Consider the following 13,057-nt stretch of genomic DNA (forward strand, 5'->3'; position numbering starts at 1 on the left):
TTCTCTATCATTCAGTAGTTCAGCCTAAGATCTTAAACGGTTATTAAAATAGCTACACTTCCTGCTATCTAAAATAAAGCTAATGGGGTAGTCAGAACATCCAAATCAGATAGGGCTCTCCACTGGCAGCAATTTTTCAAGGAACACTTACTTTCAGTGACAAAGAGTTAGTTCAGATCATATGCCAAGTTATTAAAAGCTGAACGCAGAAATGAGCATTTCCTATTTTTGTTTATGCTGACAGAGGCTACAAAAATGCAATACAAAATACATTACCAAGTATGGGGAAAAAAACCCCCACGCGTTCCTCGTGGGAGACCACAGGAGAACGGAGACATGCCCAAAATGAGAAAGCCAGAGCCTATCTAATAAACACAGGGCTCAGAACAAATTGAGCCCTGGACTGAATTTCTCCTGAAGTGCACAGTGATTTTGCCAGTGTTGTGGTGGCTCCATCTCATGGGCACACAGAATCACAGAACACCAAGTTGGGAGGGACCCATCAGGATCACCGGGTTACACTTCAATCCACATTAATAAAAACACACACCTAAAACCTGCCCCTTTGAAGAAAGCGACGTGTTTCTTGGCTGCGGAAGGGAACTGCCAAGACACTGCAGGACAGCAGGTGTGATGCAATTTTGATCTAAATACTGCAGCACCCAGTCCTGGCTGGCATCATAACACCTCCTGAGCCATACCATTGCGACCCACTGAAACTGAGCTCTGTTCAGACAGAAAAACATTCCTGGCACAGTGAACGAAAAGGTGGCTTGAGTTCCTTTGAATGCTTGATCACATTTCAGATTGTAAGGATGCTGGAACAGGACACACCTTCACCTGCCCATGAAGTGCTGGAGCATGGGCACTGTGGCCTTAGTTATGTGCAGCTTTTGATCATGTCGTACATCAGATGGGACGTCACCTGTGAAGTCTGCCTGACACCTCGGAGAAAGAGGATCAGCTGTGCCAGCCATGAATTGTGTAATCCATCTTTTTCCTTCCAGTAATGTTCATGTACAGGTTCGTCTCTATGATAGACCAATCCCTCTATAGAGCACGCAACGGATGGCAGGGCAAGCATGACAGATCAGGAGCTCCTGCTCAGCGCCATGTCATCACGGTCCTTGCTCTGCTCTGTGCAAGGTGACTAGCAGGACTTCCAATCCAATAACAAATGACCTGGCTGGAAGGACTCTGTGGAGCCTGCAACAGTGATAAATAGCTGACTCAAAGGACGGGATAGCCTTATCAAGGGAGCTCACTGCGTGTATTTGCATCCTGCACCTTTAGAATGGCTGAGAGAGTCCGATGCTGTGCCCGAGAGTCAGTCACTGTTAGCTGAGTTCAGGTGCTTGTAAAACGTGCTGTTAGATCTAGCTGTAACCACCTGGCAACCCTGAGGAAGGCCAGAACAGAAGTGACTGGAGGATGTGGAAGCTGACCATTTTAGGCAGACAACAGATCAAACAATACTGAATGTCCAAGATTTTGCAGAGTCAATAGCTGAGTGCTTTTACTTCAAATCAATACTAGTGATAAAGTCCCTAACGTATGTAGAGAAGCTCTAACATCATTCCTTCAAAAAATAAGCTATTTCTGTCACACACATATCTTCTTTTATTCTGTTATGCAGCTACATGAAAATAGTGCCTTCTCACTCAACAGATTTACTCCATCACAGTCAAATCTGCTGACTTAATGGCAGCAATAAACTTCTTTATTGGTTTATAATCCTTCAGGGAGGGTGTGCTAGATCCCATTTCAAATTATTGAAAAAATAATTTTCCCTGAAGTCTAGGGAAGAGCCAAATTCTGTGTAACTTGTACTTGCAATAATTCAGTTGAGCAGGTGTAACTGAGTGTGTCAGCACACACTGGCCATGGTGGATTAACCTGGAACAGATGAGGAGGTTGCTGGCCCCAGCTGCTTACCTGGCCCTTCTCCCACCGGCGGTCACAGCTGGGAGGGCCGACTGGCTTGTGAATTAATTATAGAACTGATGCACTGTACAGACCAGACTGCTAAACCAAAATGACATCAATTTGGGCTTAATTGTTATCACATGTACCACTACCCACAGAGTGCCATTTATTCTGCCTTGTCATTACTAAGGAAATGAGCACCATTTCCCACCAGCTCCAGTTCAATGCATTAAAAAAACCCACAAAATAAAAGATCACATCCATCTTCAGGGCACGTGTAAACCACATTGACACCTTTACAATTCTAGATGCCCGCAAACATTACATTTTCTATGAAAGCATGTGTGATGTCTCTAAAGGCTTATTTTATATATGACACCTATAATATTTTTATAATAATAACGTACATACTATTTGAAGAGATTGCTTTGAAAAATCTAAACTATGGAATTTTTAACTTCTGTTTTCAACCTCATTATTCTATTAATATCCATTAGTACAGAATTAAAGACTATCAGGAAATATTTCAATGGATCTAAAAGTCAGAGCAGCCAAACAGTGAAAACCTCCATGAAAAAATCCTATCAAAATGAAAAGTTACTACAGATTAAATTTGTCAGGATACTAGATAACACTGTAAGTGATGGCAGATCTCATTAACTGAGATATAGCAGAATTTTACTAAGCTAATCAGCGAACGAGACCTGAGCTATTAAAGAAAGAATGAAAATGCACAAGAGGGCAGTGTTTTTTAACATTTTAATGTTCTCCCTCGGAGCTGTGGGCTTTGACACCATGACTTTAAGCTTCCTAACAAGAAGCTTGTTGTTTGAATCACCCTTTTCAGATCTCTCAGACCAGCCCTCGAGCGGTCCTAACAGGAGACTGAGCAAAAGTGGCTTCTGACCAATGCTGAAACATTTAAAACATGGTACTATTTATAAAGGAGCTACAATTTCCATATCAAAACAAAATCCTAGTTTGACATCACAGCTTAAAAACATCTAATGCTTTAACTTGTGTAAAGCTAAATCAAGCATGATGAATTTGTTACAATCATCTTGCAGTCTGAGTACACGTGTAAGCAGCACAAACAGATCCTAGGGGCAATGCTATAAAGTACCTTCACATGTGCAACTGTTCTTGAGATTGTATATGATGTCAAAGGAATTCCCCAGTCTTGCGAACTACTTCTACAGAAAACAATTTTGATTTTCTCTGCTATTGCCACTAGTCAATGCTTCTTAGGCATATTTTTTTGAATTGAAGTTAAGAGTTTTCTTCTGCAATTTACCATATTTAGACCAGTCCATGCTATACAGCTTTAGTGCTACTGCTCTGTCACAGCGGCGTGTGAACAAAACACATTCCAAATAAATACAGCTACAGATTCATGGAGTCTTAAAATAATGTATGTTGGAGGGGATATTTGGAAGTCATTTGGTCCAACTCGCTTTCTCACTGCAGACCTAAGTTCAGGTTGTTCATCCAGCTGAGTTTTGAAAATTTACAGTGATGGAGATCCCACAACCTCTCCAGTCAAACTGCTGCAGTCTGATCACCTTCACTGTCAAAACCACTTTCCTTCTGCCCAGCTGGACCTTGCTGCAATCTGTGACTGTTTCTCTGTACATCTCTGAGAAGAGTCTGGTTCCGTCTTCTCTATGAACCTCCTTTAGGTAGCAGTAGACTGCAATTACATTCCTTTCTTAGTCTTCTCTTCTCCACGCTGACCGTCTCTTCTCCTGTGAAGACAGGCTGAGGGAGTTGGGGTTGTCCAGCCTGGACAAAAGACAGCTCCAGGGAGACCTTTTAGCAACCTTCCAGTACCTAAAGGGGGCCTACAAGGCAGCTGGAAAGGGACTTTTTACCAGGGCATGTAGTGATAGGGCAAGGGGTAGTAGTTTTAAGCTGAAAGAAGGTAGATTCAGACTAGATATTAGGAAGAAATTCTATTTACTGTGAGGGTGGTGAGAGAGTGGAACAGGTTGCTGAGAGAAGGTGTCCCTGCCCATGTCCAGGGGTTGGAACCAGATGATCTTTAAGGTCCCTTCCAACGCTTCCACTAGATCCTCTTCAGTTTAATGATGTCCCTCGCACTAGGGGGGTCTCAAAACTGGACACAATATTCCACATGTGCCTTCCTGAGTGATGAGCAGAGATACTCAAAGCTGAATATGGTTTTGCTAATGCAGCACAGTATACCCTCACACCAACTGATGACTCATGTCTAACGGTGTTCACCAGGACCCCTAAAGCCCCTCTCTGCTGTAATGGTCCCCGCACAGTCGGCACAGCCCCAGCTGTTTCTGTGGGCAATCTGCTCCATGTACCTGAAATTCCTATCAGCACTTCAGACTTGCTTCTCCAGCTCATCAAAGCCCTCCGCATAGCAGCCCTGCCACCCAGAGTATCAATGACTTCTCTTGGTGTGCAGCGATCAGTGAACTTGCTCAGAGCGAGCTCAGAGTGTTGCACTGCACAGGTTGTTGATGAAGACATTAAATACAACTGGTCTCAGTGGGGACTCCTGAGGAGTACCACTTGCAAACAGCTGCTGGTCAGGCTCTGAACACGGACCCTTTGAGCCTGATGGTTGGTCCAGACATTTTTTTCACCCATGTTGTAGTCCACCCATTCAGCCTGTAACTCCCCAGTCTGGCTACAAGGATGCCACAGGACAAGTTAAGGGCTTTGCTAAGTCACAGTAAAAGATACACACAGCTCTCTCCCCATCCACAGAGGGAATAATCTCACACAGAAGGAAAGCAAATTAAGCTGGCCATGATTTCCTCTTGGTAAATTTATGTCGGCTACTCCCAGTCACCTTGTCTTTCATGAGCCTAGAACTTGTATGTGTCTGGTTTACTTAAGTGATCCGTAACTCAATCCTACTCTACAGTGGGTAGTACCACTCTCCTTCAAACTCTCCTACTAAGCACAGACCTTGACAGCAAAGGCCAAGGCAAAGACTGCCCTTTGCTACTAGGTTGTTTGTCTGATTTTGCATCAGACCAATGTTTTCCTTGATGTTCTTTTCAATGTGTCAGCAGAAGTCCTTTATACTGCCTTCACATTCTTCACCAGTTTCAATTCTAGATGAACTATGGCCTCTCCGAATTCCACGCTGCCTAGCCAGTCAATGCTTCCACATTTCTCCAGGGGTAGCCCATGCTTGTTCCTACTTTCCATGCATGTCTTTTAGTGCTTCAGCTCATTCAGCAGAGCCCTTTACAGCCAAGCTGGCTTCTTCCCATCTTCTCATTTTCTTGCACACCAGAGTGGACCACTTTGCAAGCAAACCTCCTCTTCCTTGTGATCTCACTTTACAGTGACAATACTTCAGACACCATAGTTAACGCCATTTTGAGAGGTGGAATAATTTGACTCACAAAAGAACATTTTGCTGCTGTATGTTAAAGCTCCACTAGCTGGCTGATAGATTAGGATTGTAAAATCTTTTGTAGAATTGATAAGCCTGAAATTGCTTGCAAGGGACAGCTCTGAAATCCTCTGCTAAAGAAATAGCACCTCTTGAGAAAAAGGGTCTGCTTTAAGAGGTCCACTCCCTGAGAGAAGAAACAGCCTTCCTGCTGCAGCCATGCAAGCTGGAGACAACGGAGTGAAACACAGGTACACAAATCACCCATATCCAAAATTTCAAATACAGCTCTCACTGCAAACCATTTCGAAGGCAAGAATGAGCAATAACAGCACATCGTCTATTTTCACCAACTGACTATGAAGTAACTCACGGAAATATTCTGCTGGCTCCACTAACTAGTCCACCTTTTCCTGGTGCACAGCTACTTAAGTTCTAGTTTTATAGCAAAACTACTGCATTCAAGAAAGCTCAGTGCCATGTATATCTAGGTTCCTCTTCACACCAAGTTTTTAGAGGGGATACTAGTAAAGAATGAATGTATACAAGTTGCCAGCTGAGAAATTACTGAGCATTTCTTCTCACAGGATCACTTGTTTTGACTCCATTTATTCAAATGCCTCTGCTGATGGGAGAACAAGAGTGAGCACGGGGCAGTATTTCATTGCTCTGACACTAGCATCCTCCCCCAGTTGAGGCATTTCTGTGATGGCATTTTAGGGCACAGAATGGCAGAATTTCAGTGGAAATGGGGATGTCAAGCTGGGAACCTACCTGAGAGGACAAAGAACATCAGATGACTCACCTTCCTGCCTCAGACTTTACCTCTAACCAAAACAGAGGATCATGAATTAAGCTATAGCAGCATCAGCAACAAGAGTAGTTAAAAGTAATTATATATAAGTCATTACATAAAAAATAAATGGACAGCAGATAAATATACTGCTTTTGCTTATCAAGAAGTGTTTTGCACTGTTCAAGTCCAATACTGCAGTGAATTATAGGAGTGCTTAGTTTTCTACATATGCATGGTTCCAGCGAAATTAATGGTATTACTGGCAGGAAGTTACCTAATTTGAAATAATAGTATTACTCAGGATGCCTGAAGTTACTAGTTTATGCAAGCTTTTACAGGCTGAAAATCTACAGCAGCATTTTACCACTTGCTCTGAGCCAGTTAATACTCATGTAATAAAAACACTATGTATGTAGGCATACAGAAAATGCAACTGCTCTGAGAAACCAAGTAGTAAGCCAAGACTGACAAGCAGGACAATTCAGGCTTATTCAGTGTAATGTTCTACCATCATAACAATGTCCACTAACACTCTTGCTAGTTAAATGAAATATGAAAAAATTATATAGAAATATATAAGGCTTACTTGTGTTTTGTCATTTTCAGATCATGGCAAAAATGGCTGAAAAACCTCGCATAGAATAAATGCATAACTGCATGCTCCTTTCCTCCGATGTACAAATCCACAGGCATCCAGTAGTTTGCTAAGTCACTATTAAAGGGCCTGAAAAAACACAATTATAGAAGAAATACAATGTGGAGAAGAAAGATCAGCTCTACTGAAGTAGTTTATCATACTCAACTGGACACCACTGAGAGCAATACATGTGTAATATAACTTTTGCTATCAGATCTCTTTAATTTTTAAGTTATATGCTTATTAAATTACAGACAAAAATTTAATTTCCACTGAGATGTAGATCCACAAAAATACTATTTTCCTATGTTTTAGTCAAGCAACTAAAATTTCAGATACATTACCTGAGAAAGTGATGAAAATATTTGCTTGCTCTTTACATGATTTTTTATAAACACCCTGAGCCTACCCTTCAAATTTTTTAGGATTTCTCAAGTTTTACATACAAATATATTAGAATGAAAGACAAAAGACATGCCTACTCATACTTGATTGTTTTTTTACTCGGAGGTTTGCATTGTAGCCGTTAGGGGGCAATGAAGCAGTTTAAGGCTGCAAAATGTTCTGAATACACTCCAGCTGAAAGATGCTCAATGAATTTACAGTAAATTTGTCATTTACAGCATATTTACCATGTCGTTGGAGCTCACCTGCATGGTTTCCCAGCACTTCTTACTGCTTCATTAAATATTGTTATGTCTCCTGTAATGGGTTCCTACCTGTAAAATACCATTTGTATAGATGCTCTCCTTTAATGTATGCTTTATGGTCCCATACTAACAGATTTACTTGTTTTGTTAGTCTGTTTGATTATTCCATCTGTACTTTTTGCAATAGCAACACTTTTTTCCTCACAGATGAGCCCAGAAGCAAATTGTGGATCTGGGATTCATGTCTTTAGTGGATGAAATCAAAACTAACTTGTTCACAGGGTTCCAAAATCAACAGAGCAATTATGCCGAATTCTAGACCTGTGAAATATGGTTTATGGAAAAAGGGTTTACATACATGCAGCTTAGCTAAAACAAACAAACAAATCAAATGGAGGTAGCAATCTAGTGCAGAAGTCCACAGAAATGTTCTTATTTCAATATAAAACAGATTTAGCTACACTAAGCTGTTACCTCAACAGCTGGATGTTACATCCAGCTATTTTTTCTTCAAATTCTGGAAAAGTCCCTCTTTTTCACGCACAAAATATATTGCAAACCATCACTGGAGAGTGCCTAACTTAATATTAATAATAAATTCACACTATCGCTAGAAAATAATTAAAACCATCATGAAATAAAGCGTTCAAGAAGATTTTGCTTTAGTTTAAATAAACTAGTGCCACTGATATAAAAAAAATAATTGGCCTAGCTATACTAAATCACTCTGTATGTAGTATGTACCCAGCAGTGCTCCAGAGACAATGAATCAACAAATACATACCCAAACAGCCCTACATGTGGTATCAATATATTAAAAATGCAGCTCCCTCTTCCTCAGGCTACATGGTAGAGCTGTTCCACTAATTCCTCTTTGGAAAAAACAGTGGTATCAGCAGCATTACTACAGGCAGACTGTGAAGCAGAAAACCAACTAATAACTACATCTATCTTCCCACACTCTCCACGCTGCAGCCACTAATACACAGCACATGAAAAATCTCCTTTCATTAATTATGCATACAGTCGAAGTGCCGACACAGCAGGAGCTCGCTGTGATGCCGCTTCACTTTAGGTCTGTGCACGAGAAGTAGCAAGAGTTACCCGGAATTCAAGAGGAGAGAAATGAAGGTGCCATTCTTGGCAGCTGGATGTTACACCGGACTATTCCTCTTCCTACTGGTGGAAAAGCACCGTCTGTCCATACACTGACCAACTGGTTGTATTGCCAAGGAGGGTACACACCGTGCAACTTCCCACAGTCCCGGAGAGAGTTGTGGTAGACTGCCATTCCTGATAGCACCCGCCACGAAGGACTATCTTTAGCTCCTCAGCTGAACATGCTCTCTGTGCCCTGCCTCATGATGCCCTTTCACGCAAACTTCTGCCCCTTGCCCTGTAGCTCCTGTGCCCACACATCCCGCTCTGCCAGATCTCCTGGCATGGGAGCAACCACATGCCAAACTTTTAGAGCAGCTCCTAGTCCTCAGGCCGGAGGGCAGGCACTAAATCAGGGCAGTACGGGGGTTTATGCCATTTTCTGCAACAGCAGTTAGAACCAGAAGCACCAGAGAGTCTGGCCTCCTCCTTCCTTTCTATGCCGTGAAGCCGGCTCACCGCCGCAGTGGCCCTGCGCCTGTAGCCCTCACCTGTCCGTGTTGTGAGGGTCAGTGTACCTCAGGTAGTACCAAGCGGAATCAACAAATGTATCCATGGTATCGACTTCTCGCCGTGCTGTTGCCTTACACCTGAGCGACAGAGAAGGAGAAAAGCTATCTTTAGCGAAGTGACAAGCCTGGAAGAAAAACAACCGTGTACAGAGTGGCCACAAAGACATTTAGATTGAAAACTGACCAGGTCTGAACAGCCTGAAGTGACACGTTCAAAAGTCGTCCAACACCTGCACACAGGGCTGCCTCTCCTTCTCTCTCCCTCCCAAACCAAGCAAACCCAACAGAGGCCTGAACAGCTGTGACACCCAGCGATAGTGGAAGATGGCCCTGCACCAGACAGCCCTCTCAATCCTGCGTTTCCGGAATTTTTTAGAACTGCCATTTTGAAAGAAACAAAGCAAGTCTTACAGCACAGACAAGCCTTCTTTGTCGTAAAGTTAATGGGTACCGAATACATATCACACTCGTTAGGTACCAGCAGACAAATAATTTCATAAACATTTAGCAGGAGGAGCAGGTTGGTGCCTCTCACTGATGGTCTGTACAGAAAGGTCTCTGCAGACTCCATTTGTCACCTCTAGAAAAACAAACTTAGCTTCACTTCCACTTTCACTGAGTTGTAGCAAATCTCTTCCAGACCTTGTAGCACAATTTTAATTTGTGATTATGGCATATCAATTTTTACTTGGAGCTATATTGGCAGCCCCAAGAAACAGTTTAAAAATAAATTTTAGAAGCTCAGGTTACTTTCTGCTAATTTCTGCCTAAACAGAAATTGTTTGTAGGAGGTGATAATCACATTTAATAAACTTCCATTTGTTATAAATGATTTCTCTTTAAAACTCTTACAGTTAAAACAATGGGATTATTCTAATGTCAATAAAACCTTGCAAACTGTGACACACTTGTATATAAATACCACTGGCTATATGTAACAAATGTATGCAATTTATAACCGTATGTAAATTTAAAGGTACATATATGTGTAATCAATATACATAACAAATAGAGACTGGCTGTTTTATGTTTTCCAACTGCGTGTTCAGTCTCTGATCAGGCTTGATGACTGAGCTGCCACATGTGTCTGCCTGTCGGCCTGACACTTCATCTTGGCTTGCCAAGGCAAGCTGATGAGAGTACCACCACGTTAACATTTTCCTTCACTGTCTCTGCCCCAGTCCCTTCTCTACCAGAAAGTTTTTCTTTCAATAGGAATAATGTAGTAAAGAAATACTACTTCTAATTGTTTTTTAATATAGAATAACCATTTCATTAAATTGTATACATAAAGCAGAGACTTGGCCAATGCAAAATACTATTGCATTACATTGAAACAGAATGGCTTTTCACTCAAAAGCAAGAACACTTTACAGTCGTTGAACCATAACTGTATGTGCATCATGCCTCTGATGTTGCCTGTACTCTCAATGGACATGGCTCGCTAACACAGAGACAGCATGGGCATCTTTCAAAATTTATACAGTTTATATCAATACTGTGATTACAGGCACAATACTTTCATCTCATTAGATGATCTTCAGACAATTATCACAATTACCTGGACTTGTGTAACAACAAACAACTTGGGCATCTCCTCCCATTTATGATTGCTAACACTAATGTCACTCAAATACTCACGGACTTTTGTATCTTTCCATCTTGCTTTCCTTATTAGTTCTAGATAGTAAATGCAACCAATGGAAAAAAAAAAAACCTGTTACTGGAGAGAAGGACTAAAGGAAGGGATGATGCAACTTCTCAAAGCAAGGAAAACCAAGGAAGACTCTGCAGACACAAAAGTAATAGCTCAAGGGATTTGAAACTGTAGAAGGCATATGAATGAGCAATACTGAAGACAGCTGTCAAGCAGGTGAGCATTAAGAAACAAATAAAGGTGAGAATTAAAAAAAAAGTCAATTTCAGCAAACTACCATGTTTTAGGCTAAGAAACTAGTCCTGTACACCTTTATTTCTGACTAAATAAATGTCCTTGATTAAGGATTTGAAGTAGGGCAGTTACAATAACTATCCAGAAAGAATTGTTATACATCAAAAGTACATTGTTGCCTGGTAAACAACAATATCAGTTTCGAATAGAAGTTCAGAGGAAGCCAAGGGTGCACGCAGTGACTTTCAGTCACATCATGAAAATTTGCCCATTGAAATTTGGGATTGTAGACCATGGCATTTCTGGGGATTTTACTAAACCTGTGGATCTTGTTTAGGAAGGCTTCCCTGTAAGAGTCACACTTTAAAATACACTACTATATGTAATTTAAATAGGAGTATCTGAGAAGAAATTTTGTATGCAGAAACATGGAAGTAAATATGTGTTTTACATAAAATATATTATCAACAAAGGTCAAAAGACATGTTCCTGGAGAACCACAAAACTACTCTGTGTAAGCTATCTAATTAGAGATTAAAACCATGCTGATTTTCTACCCTTCAAATGTTAAAATAAAGTTAGATGTTATGAAACTGCTGCATTACCAATGACAGCCGTAACACCATTTATATGTCTGGTTCCCCTGCCTGGCAACCTGGTAACGTACTGCTCATTCGCTCAATCTGTTAGCACCTGCATTGCATTGCAGTGCTGATGAAAAACTTCTCTGGGACACCTCATGTTCTACCAGTTCGTTCTGTAAAACCTGCATGCAAACTCCAGCATACAGAGTATCTAAGCATCCTTCAAAATCAGACAACTGATTTTCACGACATATCTCTCTCTGCTCAATTTGGGCTGGTTTATTTCTTAAACAGCTGGACTAGAAACAACAAAGATTACTGCAATGACAAGATGCATATACTTACTATCTCCTTCAATCTGAATTACATGCTGTCATCTGTAATGTACAGTGAATGTCATTCTTCATGATAACAAATTACATAGCTGAGGAAATATTTTATTGTTGGACTATTGCTAAGAAAATGAACATAATGGTAGTTTCCTTAGCAAAAAGGTGTAATTCAATAATCATTATAAACTTTATATGAACTCTGCTGGGGAAAGATAATGAAAGTTATTGTAGAAAATGAAGTAAGAAGTACGGCTAAGAAATGGGGGGCAGGGAGAAAATAATTCTGTTTTCCCTTTTTTCTTTCCTCCAACTTAGAAACAGTGAGGTTTGCTTCAGCTTGTTTATGAAGAAATAGCAGTAGGTGTCTGTGTTGCAAAAAAGAAGTTTTGAAGAGGATATAAGAAAAAACCAAACCCCCGTGCTGGGTCAGACTAAGCATCATTCTGGAGCAGTATCCTGTCTCAGAGTGTCAGTTTTCAACACTGACAGTAAGAGCACAAGAAACAAGCAGGTACAAAGCGGTCTCTCCCATTCTGCAGTAAATGCAGCATTGGCTTACCTTGGACAGGGACAGTTCAGCCACTCTGGAGCTGTTTCTAAAGGTGAGGCTCCCTTTCCTGTGAAGGTGGTTACACTGGGCAACACCACAGGTAAGTCCTCATAAGGTACGGGGACAGTGCCACATGTCTGGCAGTGAATGACAGGAATAGGTGTTCCCCAGTATCGCTGTCGAGATATTAACCAGTCTCTTAATTTGTCACTTGTTAGGTCTCCACCTACTCTTTTATTTTTGGCCTGCTGGGTAATAGCTTTTAAAGCCTCCTGCCGAGTCATGCCTGTGATCTGATTAAAAAAAAAAAAAAAAAGAGCAGCAGCAGGAAAAGAAAGAAAAATTTATATTTGCTGTTAGTGAAAATGCAAGAACATTCACATACCAGCTACTCAATTAAAGCCTCTTGCTCAAAGGAAAATGTTCTTGATTGTCTTGTAGACTCCTTCAGCCTTTATTGGCAGATATTTGCACTTACTGCTAATATTTTAATCAACTGCTGTTCACTGAAACTTCCAGAATATGACCAAAATGAGGAAGAGACTGAGGAAATGCAAATGGTAAAACCAGCTTTTCTCCTGTGTTCATTTTAGGTTTTTCTATTGTTACTTTCACATACCATAAGGATGGTGAGGCACT

The 13,057-nt window shown here is 41.0% G+C and overlaps 1 protein-coding gene across 3 annotated transcripts in view; it reads right to left on the minus strand.

The window, feature by feature from the left end:
- The window catches only part of LARS2 (leucyl-tRNA synthetase 2, mitochondrial), an 88,643-nt gene that overhangs the window by 25,423 nt on the left and 50,163 nt on the right, over nucleotides 1-13,057 (minus strand). For 2 of the 3 annotated variants that reach the window (XM_055708467.1, XM_055708465.1), the window contains 3 exons: nucleotides 12,428-12,711; nucleotides 9,041-9,139; nucleotides 6,691-6,828 (listed from right to left, as the gene is read on the minus strand). In XM_055708467.1, coding sequence (XP_055564442.1) covers nucleotides 6,691-6,828; nucleotides 9,041-9,139; nucleotides 12,428-12,711 — 521 coding nt within the window. The remainder of the gene's footprint in view (nucleotides 1-6,690; nucleotides 6,829-9,040; nucleotides 9,140-12,427; nucleotides 12,712-13,057) is intronic. The other variant, XM_055708466.1, reaches the window with a different exon arrangement.

The sequence above is a fragment of the Falco cherrug genome, chromosome 4 (genome assembly GCF_023634085.1).
Source record: "Falco cherrug isolate bFalChe1 chromosome 4, bFalChe1.pri, whole genome shotgun sequence".
NCBI classification, from domain to species: Eukaryota; Metazoa; Chordata; class Aves; order Falconiformes; family Falconidae; genus Falco; species Falco cherrug.